General features: G+C 42.8%; 1 protein-coding gene across 1 annotated transcript; it reads right to left on the bottom strand.

Moving 5' to 3' along the window:
- sparcl2 (SPARC-like 2) lies at positions 1-18015 on the bottom strand. The gene is made up of 9 exons (XM_077239654.1): positions 17927-18015; positions 17221-17305; positions 15385-15457; positions 15132-15243; positions 13876-13994; positions 13630-13784; positions 1818-1930; positions 1308-1402; positions 1-1194 (listed from the first exon to the last, which is right to left on the bottom strand). The coding sequence occupies exons 2-9, from the start codon at positions 17278-17280 to the stop codon at positions 1136-1138; spliced, it is 786 nt and encodes a 261-aa protein (XP_077095769.1). The 5' UTR covers positions 17281-17305; positions 17927-18015; the 3' UTR covers positions 1-1135.
- Positions 18016-19407: the final 1392 nt, after the last annotated feature.

Raw genomic sequence — 19407 nt, 5'->3', positions numbered from 1 at the left:
TAACAGGAATGCTTAGACTTTTATTATGTTCCAATTTTATCAGGCTTTAACCCTTAAAAGGGCAAGAGTGGAAAATGATCAGCAAAAAATAATTTCATGACACTTTTTATATCATCCGACTTACATAAGTAAAACATATCCAAAGGAATTTTTGAAATATCTTATATAATTTGGATTTTATGAGTCGTATCTCCCAGGATACATTGCCCTATAGGGTATAAAAGCTAAAGCCATCAATATTGCTGTAATTTATTTGATGCAAATACAAGTAAAAATGTAATATGCAAAATATACTGCATGTGTGTCCTAAAATTTCGGCAAACAAGGGGGACTGTGTACAGGGGGCTCAGAGGCCACGATGGCCTATAAGGATTTACCTATAAGGGCCCCCCGTACTGGGACGAGATTTCTACTGCCAACCCCGAAATGCACAATAATGCTATAACCGGTACAGGGGTCCCAGTTTACCTTGCAACATCACTCATTGCCAATACTATGGATAATCCTTTTTTCTTACCCTAATCTATCAACATATCTCAGGGGATACAGACTTTTCAAAAATGTGGTAAATAACAGCATGAGCAACATATGACTTCATTTTCTTTTATAAATATAGCAGGGGTGAAGCATCTATTATAACCCATAATCCTATATATACTGTATATATATAAAGCTGAATTATTAGAAATCCTTTATGAATCCTTCAGAAATCATTGTAATAAGACCAATATACAAATGCTATCAAAGGAATACATTACATTTTTAAATATAATCAAATAGAAAACAGTTATTACAATAATACAGTTTTTACTGTATTTTTCATCAAATAAATGCAGCATTGGAGAACATAGGAATGATAATGTAGCTGTTCCCATCATATAACTGCTATGAGAATGTTTTATCACCTAATTAATTAATATTCATTAGTCAAGCTGACAAGGTTTATAATGTGTTCCCCGACTTTTCATATTGTTCCCATACCTCCATATAACAAAATGAATAATACTATATGGATTTCTAATAATTTATATAGAAAAAAAATCAAACAATTACAGATTTTGATAATCAGTAACGGACCGGATAAGGATTCTGTTCCATCAGTACTTTACAATATGATTCCACACAGATAAAACATCTAAATTAAAAGGTTGTTGTCAAGGACAGGACACAGCTTTGGTGAGCCCATCTTCATGGCTGCGGTTAAACGGAAAAAGGAAAAATGGACACATTGATGTGTGTGTGTGTAAGTGTTTGCACATGCTTACACATGAGAATTTCATATTCAGATGAAACAAATATAGACTTACACATGAAATCCTGAAACCAGCGTTCTGACCGGTTAACCAGACAGGATGTCCACTCCCTCAGGGTCACCTTCTTATTCTTGTTCTTGTCACATGACCTGCACACACACACAAACCATATTATTGAATTCTACAAGTGGACTCTCTTTGCATATCTCTCGTTTTTGATTTCTAAATCCCTCTACTTCTCTCACTGCAGCTATCAGCCGTAAAGGACACCACTCACATTAGAACAGTAGGAAGGCTATAAGCATTCACAGCTCTGAATGAGAGAGAGAGAGAGAGATCAAGTGGATGAGTGAGAGAAGAGAGAGATTGAAAGAGGATAAGAGAGAGGGGTGGGTGACACCCTGAAGGCATGTGTACTATAATCAGAAGGATGCTGGGGAGGGTTTGCAGTAATATTATGCAAATACAGAGAAGGTCAGACAGGAGAAAACACCACAAAATCACAGTGGTGAGGTGATTGTGTGTGTCTATAGGCACTGGTGTCATTTTCTTTGTGTGTGTTACTGGAAGAATCTTTGAGCGCAGTGCTCCAGTGGCATCTGCTTATAGTGAAGCTTTCTCAGATCTCTCCTGCTTAGCTTCCCGTCCCTGTTACGATCCAACAGAGCAAACCTCCTCTGAAAGAAAAAGGGAGAAAAAAGAGACCATGTAAGACAAAAGAAAAAAGGTCAGGACTTGATGCTTTTATCACAAATTTACAACTGAATTGATAAGAAGATCCCCTATCCCCTATTATATATACTGAGATCCCGACCACTTGTGATCAGATCACTGAAAACACATCTTAATACCAGGTAGAAACAGGGCTTCTCTTTCTTGCTCGCTGGATTTCCAGGATATTGTGAATAATTTGCGGGCGTCAAGGAGCCACTCCGCAATATGTGGGAGACTCCCGGAACTTCTGAGAGAGGTGGGATGTCTGGTACTTTGAGTACCAGTGAATTGTACCGGTACCAGAACCGGTTGAATTCAATTTTAGAAGAGCGGTGTCTCAAACAAACACTTAAAGTCAGCATGAAATTTAAATGTATTTTCTACATGCATGTTATTGATCTTTTAGTGTGAGATCCAACCATGCATGCGTTTCATTTAAAAAATGTTTTGTCATTTAAAAAAATGTTTTTAAATCATAAATTTATAATCAAATTTTCTTTGGAGCGGTATTTGAGGCTGAGTGTATCCCATCATGTATCATGTTCAGGAACTCGTGTGCACCGAAATCATGAGATGTCGAGGAAAACATTCCACTTTAAGGTAAATAGATATTACTGTAATGTGGAAAGGTAAGACCCAAAAGCGATTTGCAGATAACAGTCTCTTTAATAGCGAGAGATAAATTCAGTCCAACAGAAAAATCCTTCAAGATAAACAACAGAAAGGTAGCCGTAGATGCTGGCGCTCCAATAACAAAAATAATAGAGTCTCTCCTTAAAGTAGACAGCAGCAAACAGTCTGTGAACAGGAACCGGCGGGCGCTGTTCTCTGATCCCCTCGAGAGAATGAGCGTACTACAGATAGTAGAGATGAATGCTCTGGGCGATCGTCTGCAGCAGGCGGGCTGGACAGAGTGTAGAGCAGAGATTAATAGAGAACAAATAAAGACCGACCTGAGCCAGGCTGGATGGCGGATAGAACACGGACAAGACTCGGACAGGACTCGGACAGGATGGATGCAGCAGGTAGTAAGGTGTCTCTTGCATGTGTAGAGAATGTAATAATCTGGCAAAGAAACAGGGAAAAGGGAGAGCAGGAAATAGCACAAACAATCAGGGAGAAGAGAGAACAGGTGTGAAGGAGTGAGTGTAATGAGGGTATAACTAGAAACAGCTGAGAGTACTGAAGGTGCGTGAGGTAATGGGTGTGTGTGACCAGAAGAGGGAGACAGGAGACTACCAGACTCATGACAGTACCCCCCCCTCAACGAGCGCCCCCTGGCGCTCCCAAGGGAGGGGCCTGGCGGGCACGGAGGAAATCATCAATGAGCGAGCGGTCCAGGACGTCCCGGGAAGGAATCCAGCTTCTCTCCTCAGGGCCATACCCCTCCCAGTCCACTAGGAATTGGTGTCCACGACCCCGACGACGCATATCAAGGAGCTTGCGAACGGTGTAAATAGGGGCTCCTTCGACACGAAGCGGGAGAGGAGGGGGGGTGCGAGGAGGGGCGCGCACGACTGGTTTGATGCAAGAGACATGAAAAACGGGGTGAACACGACGAAGATTAGGGGGAAGTTTCAATCTGACGGCGACAGGACTGATGACCTTAGAAATTTGATAAGGTCCGATGAAACGAGGAGCCAGCTTGCGGGAAGTGGCCTGGAGAGGCAAATTGAGGGTGGAAAGCCACACTCTCTGGCCACAAATATATCTAGGGCTCCTGACACGACGCTTGTTTGCGGCTCTCTGAGTGCGAACCCTCGAACGACAGAGGGCTGATCTAACCCTTCTCCAGGTGCGCTTACAACGTTGGATGAAAGCCTTTACAGACGGCAAATTAGAATCAGCGTCCTGAGAGGAGAACAGAGGAGGCTGATACCCTAAGCAGCAGTGGAACGGAGAAAGGCCAGTAGCGGACGTCGGCAGAGAATTATGGGCATACTCGGCCCAGGGCAGTTGCTCGGCCCAAGTTGAGGGGTTGCGGAAGACTAAGCTACGCAGAAGATGACCGACGATCTGGTTGGTGCGTTCAGCCTGACCGTTAGTCTGGGGGTGAAAACCAGAAGAGAGGCTGACGGACGCACCGATTAAACGACAAAACTCCCTCCAGAACTGAGAGGTGAATTGAGGACCCCTATCCGAAACGACGTCTGAAGGGAGACCATGAATCTTGGACACGTGAGTGACCATTATCTGGGCTGTTTCTTTGGCAGAGGGAAGTTTAGCGAGAGGAATGAAGTGTGCGGCTTTAGAAAATCGATCCACGACGGTCAGGATGACGGTATTATTGGCCAACGAGGGAAGACCAGTAATAAAGTCAAGAGCGACATGAGACCACGGACGAGACGGAATAGGAAGAGGTCTAAGGAGACCAGCTGGTGGAGAATTACTAGACTTAGTCTGTGCGCAAACGGTGCACGAGGCAATGAAGCGTCGAGCATCTCGTTCGAGAGTGGGCCACCAAAATCGTTGACGAACGGTAGAGAGTGTGCCCCTAACGCCGGGATGGACAGTCAATTTAGAGGAGTGAGCCCACTGAAGTACTGCCATACGAGTAGTAACAGGCACAAAAAGAAGATTCTTAGGAACGTTACGCGGAGCGACGGAGCGGGACAGAGCGCGCTTAACTAGTCTCTCGATTCCTCAGATAGCAGCATCAATAACTCGACTTGGCGAAACGATCACCTCGGGAGTCGAGGGGACGTCTGTGGAATCGAAGATGCGAGAGAGAGAGTCGGGTTTTATGTTCTTAGAACCTGGGCGGTAGGAAATCGTGAAATCGAAAGGACCAAAAAACAAAGCCCAGCGCGCCTGTCGGGCGTTTAGACACTTAGCGGAGCGGATGTATTCTAGGTTTCTATGGTCAGTCCAGACAACAAATGGAACGGTGGACCCCTCTAACCACTGTCGCCACTCTCCCAAAGCCAAACGGATGGCGAGTAGTTCCCGATTACCGACATCATAGTTGCGTTCCGCGGGCGAGAGACGGTGTGAAAAGAAAGCACAAGGGTGAATCTTGCCGTCCGCAGCAACGCGCTGGGAAAGAATGGCTCCGACGCCTACCTCAGACGCATCGACCTCGACCACAAATTGTCTAGTAATCTCTGGTGTCACAAGAATGGGGGCGGATGTAAATAGTGACTTTAAATGATCGAAAGCCTCTTGAGCAGACTCTGACCATTTAAAACGCGACTTGACAGAAGTGAGAGCAGTAAGGGGCGCAGCTACTTGACTAAAGTTACGTATGAAACGGCGATAGAAATTCGCAAAGCCAAGAAAACGCTGAAGCGCCACACGAGAATCAGGAACTGGCCAATCGGTGACCGCCTGCACCTTAGTGGGATCCATACCAATGCCCTCTGCCGAAATAACGGAGCCTAGAAAGGTGACTGATCGAGCGTGAAAGGTACATTTCTCCGCCTTCACAAAAAGACGATTCTCTAAAAGGGGCTGAAGGACTCAGCGTACGTGTTGTACGTGAACCTGGAGAGAGGGGGAGAAGATCAAAATGTCGTCAAGATACACAAAGACGAAGACATTAAGCATATCTCTTAGGACGTCATTAATTAAGGCTTGGAAGACAGCGGGAGCGTTTACCAGCCCGAACGGAAGAACCCGATATTCGAAGTGACCTAACGGGGTATTAAACGCAGTCTTCCATTCGTCTCCCTGTTTAATGCGAAAATAAGGTGGTATGCATTACGCAGATCCAATTTAGTGAAGACCTTTGCCCCCTGCAACAACTCAAAGGCGGATGACATCAGCGGCAAGGGATAGCGATTCTTAACGGTGATGTCATTGAGACCCCTATAGTCAATACAGGGGCGCAAAGAGCCGTCTTTCTTTTTAACAAAGAAAAAACCTGCGCCGGCTGGGGAGGAGGAAGCAACTATGGTACCAGCGCGAAGCGACTCAGAAAGGTATTTCTCTAGCGCGCCGCGCTCGGGAGCAGACAAGGAAAAAAGCCTGCCGCGGGGTGGCGTGGTATCGGGAAGAAGATCAATACTGCAATCATAGGGACGGTGAGGAGGGAGAGAAGTGGCCCTGGAACGACTGAAGACCGCCCGCAAATCGTGATACTCCTCCGGAACCCCAGTCAAATCACCCGGCTCCTCCTGAAACACAGAGACGGGGGAAACAGGAGGATTAGCAGACAATAGACATTCGACATGACAAGACAGGTTCCATGAGAGGATATTATTATTGGATCAGTCAATGTGAGGGTTGTGTTTAACTAGCCAGGGGTGTCCTAGTACAACTGGGGAATAAGGGGAGTGAAAAATTAAAAAAGAAAGAGACTCGTGATGGTTGCCTGACACAGTGAGAGATAAGGGAATGGACTGCAGATGAACCTCAGGAAGGGAACTACCATCTAGGGCAAAAAGAGGAGTGGCCTCCTCGCGTCTCTTCAGAGGAATACCTTGTTTAAGTGCCCAAGTCTCGTCAAGGAAGTTCCCCTCAGCACCAGAGTCTATCAAAGCGTTACAAGAAACGGAGGAGTCAGACCAGTGCAGGATTACAGGAATGATGGTGCATGACTTCGATGGAGAGATCAGAGAGGTAGCGCTCGCCAGTAATCCCTCCTCTACTGGCAAGCGCTGGCTTTTACCGGACATGTAGAAACATAATGGTTGGCCGCCCCGCAATACATGCAAAGACGATTGATGACGCGGCGTTCCCTTTCCTTGGCAGAAATGCGGAGACCACCAAGCTGCATAGGTTCTGGCTCTGGGTTGGTGGAAAGATGAGCGGAGATAGTCGAAACAGCCGGTTGAGTGAAGGAATCCGATCCTCTGGTGCGACGGCGGAGATCAAACCGCTTCTCTACACGGATGGCTAACTCGATGAGAGGGTTAAGACGGGTAGGGAGTTCGCGGGCGATTACCTCATCCTTGACGTTTGCACTCAGCCCCTCTAAGAAACGTGCGACAAGAGCTGGCTCATTCCATCCACAGGTGGCTGACAGGGTGCGGAACTCAATAGAATAATCCACAACAGTCCGTCTTCCCTGGCGGAGAGATGAAAGGATGCGAGACGCCTCCTCACCATGAGCAGAACGGTCGAACACACGTATCATCTCTTCCTTGAATAAATCAAAACAAGTGGTAAATTCTACCTCAGCTTCCCAGGCGGCGGTGCCCCACTCACGAGCGCGTCCGGTCAAGAGGGAGATGACGTAAGCCACCCGGGCTCGCTCCCTCGAGTAAGTAGTCGGCTGAAGGGAGAAAACAACCTCACACTGCGTGAGAAACGAACGACACTGAGTGGGCTCACCGGCATAACATGGGGGGTTATTTACTCTGGGCTCTGGGGCTTCTGATGACCTTGGAGGAACCGGAGGATCCCACCTGAGCTGCTGCACCTGTAGAGACAGATCAGTGAGTTGGGCAGTCAGTGTCTGAACCGCGTGACGTGCAGCGGTAATCTCCTCATCATGTTTGCCAAGCATGGCTCCTTGCAGTTCAACGGCTGTATGAATCGGGCTCGTGTTCGCTGGGTCCATGTTTGGCCAGATTATTCTGTAATGTGGAAAGGTAAGACCCAAAAGCGATTTGCAGATAACAGTCTCTTTAATAGCGAGAGATAAATTCAGTCCAACAGAAAAATCCTTCAAGATAAACAACAGAAAGGTAGCCGTAGATGCTGGCGCTCCAATAACAAAAATAATAGAGTCTCTCCTTAAAGTAGACAGCAGCAAACAGTCTGTGAACAGGAACCGGCGGGCGCTGTTCTCTGATCCCCTCGAGAGAATGAGCGTACTACAGATAGTAGAGATGAATGCTCTGGGCGATCGTCTGCAGCAGGCGGGCTGGACAGAGTGTAGAGCAGAGATTAATAGAGAACAAATAAAGACCGACCTGAGCCAGGCTGGATGGCGGATAGAACACGGACAAGACTCGGACAGGACTCGGACAGGATGGATGCAGCAGGTAGTAAGTTGTCTCTTGCATGTGTAGAGAATGTAATAATCTGGCAAAGAAACAGGGAAAAGGGAGAGCAGGAAATAGCACAAACAATCAGGGAGAAGAGAGAACAGGTGTGAAGGAGTGAGTGTAATGAGGGTATAACTAGAAACAGCTGAGAGTACTGAAGGTGCGTGAGGTAATGGGTGTGTGTGACCAGAAGAGGGAGACAGGAGACTACCAGACTCATGACAATTACATTTAGCCTAATTTTGGTATTGGTAGTAAAACCAAACCCACTTGAAGGCAAACCAGCAACCTTAGCCGAGGAAAGCGAAACGCCTGCTAATGCTGCGGTACGCAGGAAAAGAGACAAGAGGCCATTTTGTAATGGATTTCAATGGAGGAGAGGCTTCACACTGAATAAACCGCTTTTGTAAGTAAATAGCTTATCATTTAAAGGGTTAGTTCACCCAAAAATGAAAATTCTGTCATCATTTACTCACACTTGTCCCAAACACGTAAGACATTCATTCATCTTACGAACACAAAATCTGACCCAGTTTTATACTCTCCATTGGCAGCTGCGTAACTACCACTTTGATGCTTCAAATTTTTTTTTTTCAATTGTAAAACGAATCCATATGAATTTAGTGGTTTAGTCCACATTTTCTAAAGAGACACAATCGCTTTACATGATGAATAGATTGAATTTAGGCTATTATTCACATAAACATTGATCAGCGAACATAAACAGAAGCTTAACCGAACCTGCTTGACGCGCGAGAACAAACCACATTGGTTCTTGTGGAAGCTCAAATGTGCATGCGTTACACATGAGAATGAACCTCACTGATTCTCACAAATAAGATTCTCTTATTGAATCAAAACTGCTTAACTTACCTGGACCTTTTTCGCCTGCACGTCTCTGCTATCGAACGACCCGACCCAGTTTGGATCGGCAGCGTTTTGGGATTACGGATTGTATAGTTGGCAACGCCGCTGGATCGATCGGGTTAACACCCGCGCTTTCGGGCGGCAACGCTAACTTCTCCTGCCCAAGACGACTCAATCTTTCCTCCCGGTGATGCAGTACCTGGATCTAGTTCTTTTTCTGCTCTCCATCCTGCCTCCTTGGTTGCAAAACTCCCTAACAACTTCATGGTTTCCAGTACTCAGCTAAACAGCTACTCCAGCTAAACTGTTATCCATCGGCTACTCCGGAGCTCACCGCTGAAATAAAAACCTTCGGACTACTTCAACGCCACCGTTACATCCAGAGAGGCTCCCGTAGAAACTTAATACACATATCCACCGGGAATGAAAGCATCGGCGCAACACCTCATTGCTTCTCTTCCGCGTCCCGGCATCTAAAAAGCAACGCACAACGTCATCAGAGCCAACGTCACGTGAACCATTTCAACCTCCAGTCAGTTCCCATTTCTGCATTATCCCCTTTAACACAAAAGTCTCTCAAGCTTGGACTATTGAACATAAGATCTCTTAACAATAAAAGCATCATTCTCAACGAATTCATCCTGGACTCACAATTAGACTTAATCTGTTTAACTGAAACCTGGCAAAACCCCCATGACTACTTCTCCCTCAACCAAGCCACCCCCACTGGATTCTCATACATGGACCAACCTCAATCCTGAAGGCAGGGGCGGTGGTATTGCTGTCATCGACAGACAAACTCTCAAGCTTCGCCCTCTCCCCATCCCATCTGTTCCTTCTTTTGAACACCTCTCATTTGAACTCTTAGGCCCCACTCCTCTGACTATTTCTACAATTTATCGCCCTCCCAAACCCAATTCTTCCTTCCTATCAGATTTCTCAGAATTTATAACTCAACTCTGTACAACTTCATCAACCATATTACTCGTAGGTGACTTCAATTTCCATATCGACTCTTCCACCTCCAAACCCACTACGGATTTCTTGGACATTATACACAGATTTTACTTCGTACAACATGTCAACTTCCCCACGCACACCAATGGACAAACTTTGGACTTGGTCTGCTCTACTGGATTTAATATTGACACTCTCACATACACAGACTCACTACAATTGCACACTCACATCCAGCCTAAATACTCTCGCACCAGTGAAAACTGCAACAGTTACATTTTCCCGCTCTGCTCCCTGGTTCACTCCTGAACTGCACAAACTCAAAAAAGAACGCAGACAACTGGAACGCCTACATAAGAAAACTGGACTCACTGTACACCTTCAAGCCTACAAGGACCATAGCCATCATTATAGATCAGCGCTCACATCAGCCCGCACAGCTTTTTATTCTGAGATCATTCATTCTGGATCCTCAAACCCCCGGACTCTGTTTGCTACAGTTAATACATTACTCAAACTCATTGACAATATCACTCATTTATTCACCATGGACAAATGCAATAATGTCATCGACTTCTTTAAATAAAAAATTGACAGCATTCACCAAGCTCTCTGTGAACATTTCTCCCAGCACAGACTCTCAATCTGACTCATCCATTCCATTTCAAATCATTCTCCCCTGTTTATCAGTCATTACAGAGAACAATCTTACTACCCACTTTAACAAAATCCACCTAACAACCTGCCCACTGAACCCTATTCCATCTGCACTGGTCAAGCACTGCCTCCCTGACCTCAGCCCACTCATCATGGCTATCATCAACTCCTCTCTCACCTCTGGAACAGTTCCTTTTTCCCTCAAAGTTGCAGCCATCACACGAATACTTAAAAAACCTGGCCTGGATCCTGTCAACCCCAACAACTTCCGCCCAATCTCTAACCTACCTATCCTGTCTAAAATCTTGGAACGCTCGGTCGCCTCTCAACTAAAACATCACCTCCTCTCCAATCAGCTTTACGAAACCTTTCAGTCTGGATTCCGCACTCATCACTCTACTGAAACTACAATACTCAAAGTAACAAATGACCTCCTGCTCGCCTCTGACTCGGGTTCTCTCTCCATTCTCCTCCTGCTTGACCTCTCTGCTGCCTTCAACACCATTGACCACTCTATCCTTTTACAACGCCTACAACATCTTGGCATCTCTGGCTCAGCTCTCTCCTGGTTCTCCTCCTACCTTACCAACAGATCCCAATTCATATCCATCAACAACTGTACGTCTCATACCATACCTGTCAATCACGGAGTCCCTCAAGGCTCGGTGCTAGGTCCCCTTCTGTTTATTCTGTACATGCTTCCCCTTGGACTTATCATTCATAATCAAGGATTAAAATTCCATAGTTACGCAGACGACACACAACTATACCTCAGCACCAGATCCATTACTCCTGCTACAGTATTAACCATCAAAACCTGCCTCTCTGCAATAAAATCCTGGATGAATGCCAACTTCCTTAAACTCAATTGCAATAAATCGGAAATCATTGTCATTGGTCCCAAATCACTCCTCCCCGCCTCCAAAGATTTCACTCTCTCCTTGATGGCCATACAGTTACCACCTCTCCCCAGATCCGTAATCTTAGTTTCTTTTTTGACCCCACACTCACATTTAAGCCCCACATCCGTCATATAACCAAAACTGCCTTTTTCCACTTACGAAATATTGCTTGTCTACGCCCTACCCTCTCCATATCTGCTGCAGAAACTCTCATCCACGCATTCATTACATCAAGACTCGACTACAGCAATAGTCTCATATATGGCCTCCCATCCTCTGATATAAAAAAACTGCAATACGTTCAAAACTCCGCTGCCTGTCTCCTCACCCACACCCGCTCCAGAGACCACATCACCCCCGTTCTTCAACAGCTTCATTTGCTCCCTGTACAACAGCGCATCCATTACAAAGTTCTGCTCATCACTTACAAAGCCCTCAATAACTTGGCACCTCCATATCTCACAGACCTCTTACAGCATCCCCGCCCTTCCCGACACCTTCGCTCTGCCGACTTGGGCCTTCTCAAACCCATCACCAAATCAACGCACCGGACTTTGGGGGACCGAGCATTCGCCATCGCTGCCCCCACCCTTTGGAACTCACTCCCTATCCACATCAGAAACTCGGATTCACTGACCACCTACAAAAAACTGCTCAAAACCCACCTGTTTCAGCTCGCCTACAATCTATAATAGCACTCTCATCATTGTTTGTTTGTTTCATTTGTAAAGCGTCTTTGAGTTCCTTGGAAAGCGCTATATAAGACTTATGTATTATTATTATTATTATTATTATTATTATTATTATTATTATGTCAAGCAAGCATCCTTATCATAACTGACATGTGCGTTGATGAAAGATATGTAAATAAAAGTAAACCTTAAATTAACTTGGAGGATCAGAATCAGATGAACTACTAGCACAGCGCTGCAATAGCTGGCTGAACAAGTAGTAAAATGGAACAAAGGTACCCAGACTCTCTTTTAATAATTCTTGGGGATTTTAATAAAGCAAATCTCTCCTGTGAACTGCCAAAATACAGACAGCACATAACATGTCCCACCAGAGCCAGTAATATACTGGATCACTGTTACACCACAATAAAGAATGCATATAACTCTGAGCCACGTGCAGCTTTGGGGCTCTCTGATCACTGTCTAGTTCATCTTATACTGATCTACAGGCAGAAACTGAAATCAACTACACCTGTAATAAGAAAAATTAAAAGATGGACTAATGGAGCAGAGCTGGATTTACAAGCCTGCTACGATTGCACAGATTTTTGAAGCTGCAGCCACTGATCTGGACAAGCTCACTGACACTGTTACATTACTTATCAGTTTCTGTGAGGATACATGCATTCCTACCAGGACATTCTTATCATTCAAAAACGATAAACCATGGTTTACCGGGAAACTCAAACAGCTTCATCATGCCAAAGAATATGCTTACAGAAGTGGGGATAAAATCTGGTTTAACCAGGCCAGAAACAGATTTCCAAATGAGATCAGAGTGGCTAAAAGAAGCTACTCTGAAAAGCCAACTACCCGACATCAGCATGGACAGGTCTGAGGCCCTGCTTACACCTGGTTTTAAGATGCGTTTTCGTTGATCGGTTCCCAAGTAGTCGAGGGAGACAGATTCCCATTTACACCTGGTGTTTTAATCTGTCTTTTTTGTCCACTTTCAACCACTTCTGTTCTGCTTTCTTCAAGATGAGGGTTTATGGGGGAGTAAATGTATGGGCTTCTTCAGATCTTTCGATCTAATGTTCAAAATAATCTTGTGCAATTTACATATGGACGCAACCTGAAAAGACAGAAAAAACATACGGAGAGCAGTTTTGTTTCTGCTCTAATAGCCGCAGGATCACGCCGAACGCTGTGAGTGAGTGTTAGAAATCAGGAATGGTGGTGACAGTACATTGTGCGGTACGTTTTTCGTACTCAAACTTGGGTCTTCAGCCGACAAAGTTTAAATCTCGTCTGGCTAGCGTGCTTCCCATAATGTTTACGCATTCGATCAGTAGGTGGAGAGAGGAGGTCTTTAGCGGCTGTTTATACATTTACCCATGGTATTTGTAGTAAACTTGTGGTTATAAATGTGGTAATCAATCCGCCAAAAAACATTGTTACTATTTTACTATACCAACAAAGTTTATTATCCTAAGGGATGGACCAAAAGTTACTTTTGACTTTTGACAAATTTTTAAAGCATCACACACATACACACAATAGCACATGTTGTAAAGTATTGTATTAGTGCTTGTGTGCTGAAGCGGTATGAAAAGCGTGCCTAGTAGGCTATGCAGTGTGTATGATCTATGGGTGGCATGTGTTTCTTAACCTGTGCGAGCTGGGTTCGCTGTGTGTGTGTAAGGCATATTTGCGAGGGTGCCGGTGGTGTGTATCTCTCTCCCATTCTGCTGAGGAGTAAGAACCAGTCCAGCAGACGGTACGGGAATTGACCAAACTCTTCCTGAGAACACTCTGCCCCGCTCACTGACAGAGAAACCACATCACACAACTCATGAATGTGCATTTAAGTATAATGCAACTGTAATGAAATAAGTTTTTGCGTGTGCCTTTTTACCCAGACAAGCTCCACTATGTGCCTTGCCAATGCGCCGTTTTTTGCGGCAGGCCTCCTTGTGAAGCAGACACTCGTTGCTGTATGTCTTCCCCAAAACACTGCACACTGGTGCCCCCTGCCTGTTGCAAACAACACATACACACACACACACACACAAATGGACTACAATGCTAAACGCAAATAAAATATAACTAACCATAATTGTGCAAAAAGAGCGTAAAAGGAACGAGAAAATGCTCTTCATATCGTTTGTTGTTGAGATCACAGGCAGCCAAATTAAGCAGATGTCAAAATGGACATGTTGTGTGATATTAAAAACAGGAATAAAACTACACAAGATAAAAGAAAATATAGACTGCATTATATTCACTTGCACTGACGATAAAAAATTGTTTGTGATGACCTCAATGTTGTTTGAGCTGTGAATAACTGGCATTAAACCATCAAAAGAAACTTTTAGAAACCAAAACGTTTTTTTTAACATGTTAACAATTTTGGACATTGCTGAAGTTATGCAATTCAAGGTACAGTAATATTAATGCATTTCAATATTTAAGGACATTTTTGATTACTTTTGGATGATAAGTAATTTTGATATTGTGTTGGATCGCCATTTGATGTAGAAAGAAGTAAAGCTAGATTTAACATTAATTTTAAAACGGTTTAATTGGTTATTTTAGTCTATTAACCTGTAAAAAAAAACTGCTTTTGAAGGATATAATGTTTTAATATATAGTGTTATAATATTCTTTTAAACTACATAAGCATCTTTTTTAAGTTGTAAAGTAATATTTGTGGTGTGTTACAGCCCTCAAGCCCATCTATTATTTTATTTTCCTTCATGTGGCCTTTATCTGCTTTAAAGACTGAGTGCACAGAGCGAATATACCAGTAAATATCTGAGCTGCTGGTTTGATTCCAAGGAATCTGTGAGCCGTAAGGAGTCTCTTACGTCACTATTCTGTTCTTAATCATGACACTGAGCCTCACTGTTCATGCCGCTGGCTCACTTTGAGTAGCTTGGCATTGAAATCAGCTCAAGTGTCTAAGAAAATTGTTATTAATTTGTCAGTGTGTGTGTGTGTCTTACCCAGGGGCGTAATTTGTGGGGGGGATGGGGGGGATATAACCCCCCCAATATTTAAATCTATGCATTACAACCCCCCCATTATTTATACCATGATCACAATATCAGGAGGCATACCCAAACTTCAACCCCCCCAATGTTCAAACCAAATCTACGCCCTTGGTCTTACCGTGGGCAGGTCTTTGGACACACACATTTAGGGGTAAGAACTCCCCCCTCCTTTACTACTTGACACAAGGAACCAATAGGACTGTGACATTTCAACAACTGACACAGTGATTCTGAATAGGAGAGAAAGAAAGAAAAAAATAGGATGAGAATAGAGAGAGAGGGAGTAGTAAAAATAGTAAGCACAATTTTATACTGAATAAATAATGTACAAAACCACTCATAAAATAAGTGTCATTGAATAACTGTCTCACCTGAATCCACTCTGCCCAAATATGGCCTTAACCTTTCTTCAGCCTGCCTCTGTTTACGCTGGGCTCTTCCACACTTATACACCCAAACACACACAAATAAGGGCAATCACATGGGATGCGTTCTTGTACTTGTCTGTGATATTGTTACATTTCCTGTGTATATAAAATTAAGCTAGGAGGTGAGAAGGACATTTTTGATACACGAAACTGCTCTAAAATTTATGCTAAAATGTATACTAAAAAAATTATGCTCAAGACATGCATGCATTTGATCAAAAATACAGTAAAAACAGTAATATTGTGAAATATTACACAATTTTAAATATTCAGTCTTCAGTCTGTCTTTCAGTCTCCAGTCTTCAGTGTCACATGATCCTTCACAAATAATTGTAATATGCTGATTTGGTGCCCACGGAACATTTCTTATTATTATCAATGTTGAAAAAACTTGTGCTGCTTAATGTTTTTGTGGAAACTGTAATACATTTTGCAGTATAATTATTTGATGAACAAACATATCAAAATAACAGCACTATTTGAAATATAGATTTTACTGAAACAACTCATGTATTTACTGAACTTATAATCAGTTTAAAGAGTACTTGTTGACCCCGAACTTTTAAACTTTAGTGATGCATCTCCGTGATATAATTCAGCTTGGCACAGTTTTAAGAGTCTGTGTTAAAAAGTTTCTACTTTTTAAAACCTTCAAGCCTCACATCTTGAGAACATGTCTTTCCTATATGAATGGCCCCTAAAACTGTAAAATAACCTCAAATAGTTCAGACTTGACCACTTAATATATGATCACTGGACTATGAACCATAATGACAATATTCCTCTACAGGGGTGCCTGGACCACCCAATCATGGTCTTGTCATCAACCTCTTATTTTTTATAAACAACAAAGAGCTGTAATTTATTTTTCAATTGTCATAAGTGCTTTTCTTGATCTTTGAGTTTCAAATATATCAGAGAATGATTGAGCATGTTTAGGACTTGATGGATGATTGTCATATTGCAACAGCATGTGTGCAGAAAAACTCTTGATAGAGAGAGAGGGAGGGAGAGATAGAGAGAGAGATGTAGAGAAGAATGAGAGAGAAAGATTGGAATGTGCACATTTACAGCAGTCTGTTCACCATTACAGCACAGTAAGTGTGAAAGCTTTTAGATTTTTTTACACACTTAGAGTCTTTTGTTCACTCACTTTTAAACTCTGTACCTTTATCTCTTTCACGCTTAACTCTTAAACCTTTAACTCTTTCAAAATGACCTCTTTTGTACTGATAGTATTTTGTAATAAACTTTATATAAACTTTCAGAATAAAACAAATCCTAGAAAAACAAACCTTTTGTTGTTCCAGACTGTGGATTATATTTATAGGAGATGATCGAATCATGCTGTTGGTTTGAATATATTCACACTCTTTCTTGCTTGTGTGATTTGCACAGCATATGTACTATAGTGTCACTTAAAAATTAAAATGATTAATTTGACAATTCAATCATGAACAAGTGATTTTTTAATTAGACTTCTAACCCTACAACAGCTTGTTTAATTCATGTTTTAAAATGTAGTTAAATACCACGAAAAAAATTATTATTAAAATGGACAAATACACATTTTTAAATATTTAATTAATATTATAAAATGTTAAATACCAATAAAATTATATTTTAATAAATATGCATTTTTTACATGTAAATTTGAAATTGCATTTCAAAAAAGCATTTGTCAGTTGCTTTACTTAATATTTACTTATCATTGTTTCATTTTTAAAATATGAGCACATTAGCAACATGTTCTCACCATAGCAGCTATAAACGACTTACCATGACAACAACAAGGTGAAAGGCCATTGTCAAGAACAACAGATGACCAAGCAGGTGCATGGCTCACAGAAGGATGTTTATGGATCTGAAACATGTGTTCAACAGGTGACTTTTAAAGTTCAAGATCTCAAAATATCACCCAGAATGCACTCAAGACGTATAAAGTTTATTTCTCCAAACTAAAACTACTCAGAATGAGTACAAGGGGAAGAAGATTGTTTAAAAATTAATCATTCTCTACCAAAGATTTGAATCTTCTTGAGGACATCCTGAGAGACATACTTCATTTCAAAAAGAAAACAGAACTAATGAACACTGCACATAAGACATTCAGTAAAAACAATATCCATGTATGAAGATCTGCACTATCCTATCAATCTGATATGTAAAAAAAACACACAAAAGTGAGATCATACTTATAAATGTCGAGACAACAGTCCTCAAGGCATTACTCCTGATCAAAGCTGATTCCGTCAGATCGCTCTTCTCTTTAAATAACTCACAGTATTGTGTATAAGCCCCGGAGTGCTCATTAGAAATGTGTGTGTGTGTGTGTCTGTGTAGAATGTGGCCCCATCACTGGGAAGTCATTACTGTATGTTTTACGGCTCAGAGCAGATAGAGTTACACTAACAGAGCAGTTGTACTGACAGAATCACCCTTTCAATCCTTTGCTTTTTCTTTAAATTAGTGTAGAAATTCTTACCAGAGTGTCCCTTCTTATGATCTTTCTTTCGGTGCCTTTTTAATCTCGTTTCCTCCTTCCTCTCTCTCTTCTCTCTTCATATTCCCTCTCGCACTATCAAACTGACACATACCTTTCTTACCCCTCGACCCCCCCCCCCCCCCCCCAAGCTTCTCTCCTCATTTGATAATCTATTTCTACCGTCTCATCTTACCTGGCCCTCCACTCCTCCATTTCCTCTCCTGGCTTCATCTGAGAAGTCCTTAATTAGCAATCCATTAACAGCATGGATGCACACACTCTCTCTCTCTCTCTCACACACACACACACACACACACACACACACACACACACACACACACACACACACACACACACACACACACACACACACACACACACACACACACACACACACACACACACACACACACACACACCTACCTCTGGTGGAAAACATCTAAAGTCACTGTGCAAACCTGAACTCTCTCTTTTCTCTCCTCCTACTCTGTACTGCGCTCTTCCATCTGTTTTTTTGGCCTGGCAATTGTTTTGTCTGGGGTGTAATGCCAAGCTCAATGAGAACCAGAGCTCTCTTACTCTTTCTCTCTCTCTCTCTCTCTCTCTCTCTCTCTCTCTCTCTCTCTCTCTCTCTCTCTGTCTGTCTCTCTCTCTCTCACACACACACAAACACACACACACACACACACACACACACACACACACACACACACACACACACACACACACACACACACACACACACACACACACACACACACACACACACACATATAAACAGATGAAATAGAAGGCTCTGGGCCGAATGGCATGATTCTAAAACTATGCTTTGAAATTCCAAAACAAAGTTTTTTTTCAAAAGGTTGTGTATGGAATGTCATAATAATCCATAATCTTCACACTAAAAGTCAAGTCAGCTTTATTTATATAGCGCTTTTTACAATAAAGATTATATCAAAGCAGCTTCACAGTGATAACATGAAAATAATACAAAAAAGTTTGTTTCTAGGAGAAAATTGCATCATCGTCCACCTGAAGTAAGGCATATCAATAATATTGTTGAATATTAAATGTCCCCAACTAAGCAAGTCAAAAGCAAAGGCAACAGTGGCAAGGAACCAAAACTCCATCAGATCACAGAATGGAGAAAAAAACCTTGGGAGAAACCAGGCTCAGTCGGGGGCCAGTTCTCCTATGGCCAACGAACGAACAGTGTATAATTATGATTCAGGCTGCATTACAGGTCAGAAGTCAGATTGGATCAGAACATTCGCAATATTTATCCAGATCCATCTGGTTGGAGGTCGGAGTCATCACGCCGGTATGGAGACGAGTATGTTGTATGATGAGGCTGGTACTTCAGGGATGCGTTGTGGTCGTGTCCAGGTGCAGGTCCACCATCTGATCTGGATACGGCCTGACTTCAGTAAACCTCGGAATAAACGGAATGACTAACATTAGCGTAGATGCCATTCTTCTTA

The sequence above is a fragment of the Siphateles boraxobius genome, unplaced genomic scaffold, assembly GCF_051911475.1.
Source record: "Siphateles boraxobius isolate OS27281-9 unplaced genomic scaffold, OSU_SipBor_1 22, whole genome shotgun sequence".
Classification (NCBI taxonomy): Eukaryota; Metazoa; Chordata; class Actinopteri; order Cypriniformes; family Leuciscidae; genus Siphateles; species Siphateles boraxobius.
The sequence above is the reverse complement of the archived record's forward strand: the minus strand, read 5'-3'. Positions and strand labels throughout refer to the sequence as shown.

Coding starts and splice junctions, on each gene's coding strand:
- sparcl2 (XM_077239654.1), bottom strand. CDS start 17,280: ATGCACCTGCTTGGTCATCTGTTGTTCTTGACAATGGCCTTTCACCTT. Junction 13,785..13,875: donor ACATAGTGGAGCTTGTCTGG/GTAAAAAGGCAC, acceptor TTTCTCTGTCAG/TGAGCGGGGCAGAGTGTTCT. Junction 1,403..1,817: donor TGCGCTCAAAGATTCTTCCA/GTAACACACACA, acceptor GTGTGTGTGCAG/GTCATGTGACAAGAACAAGA.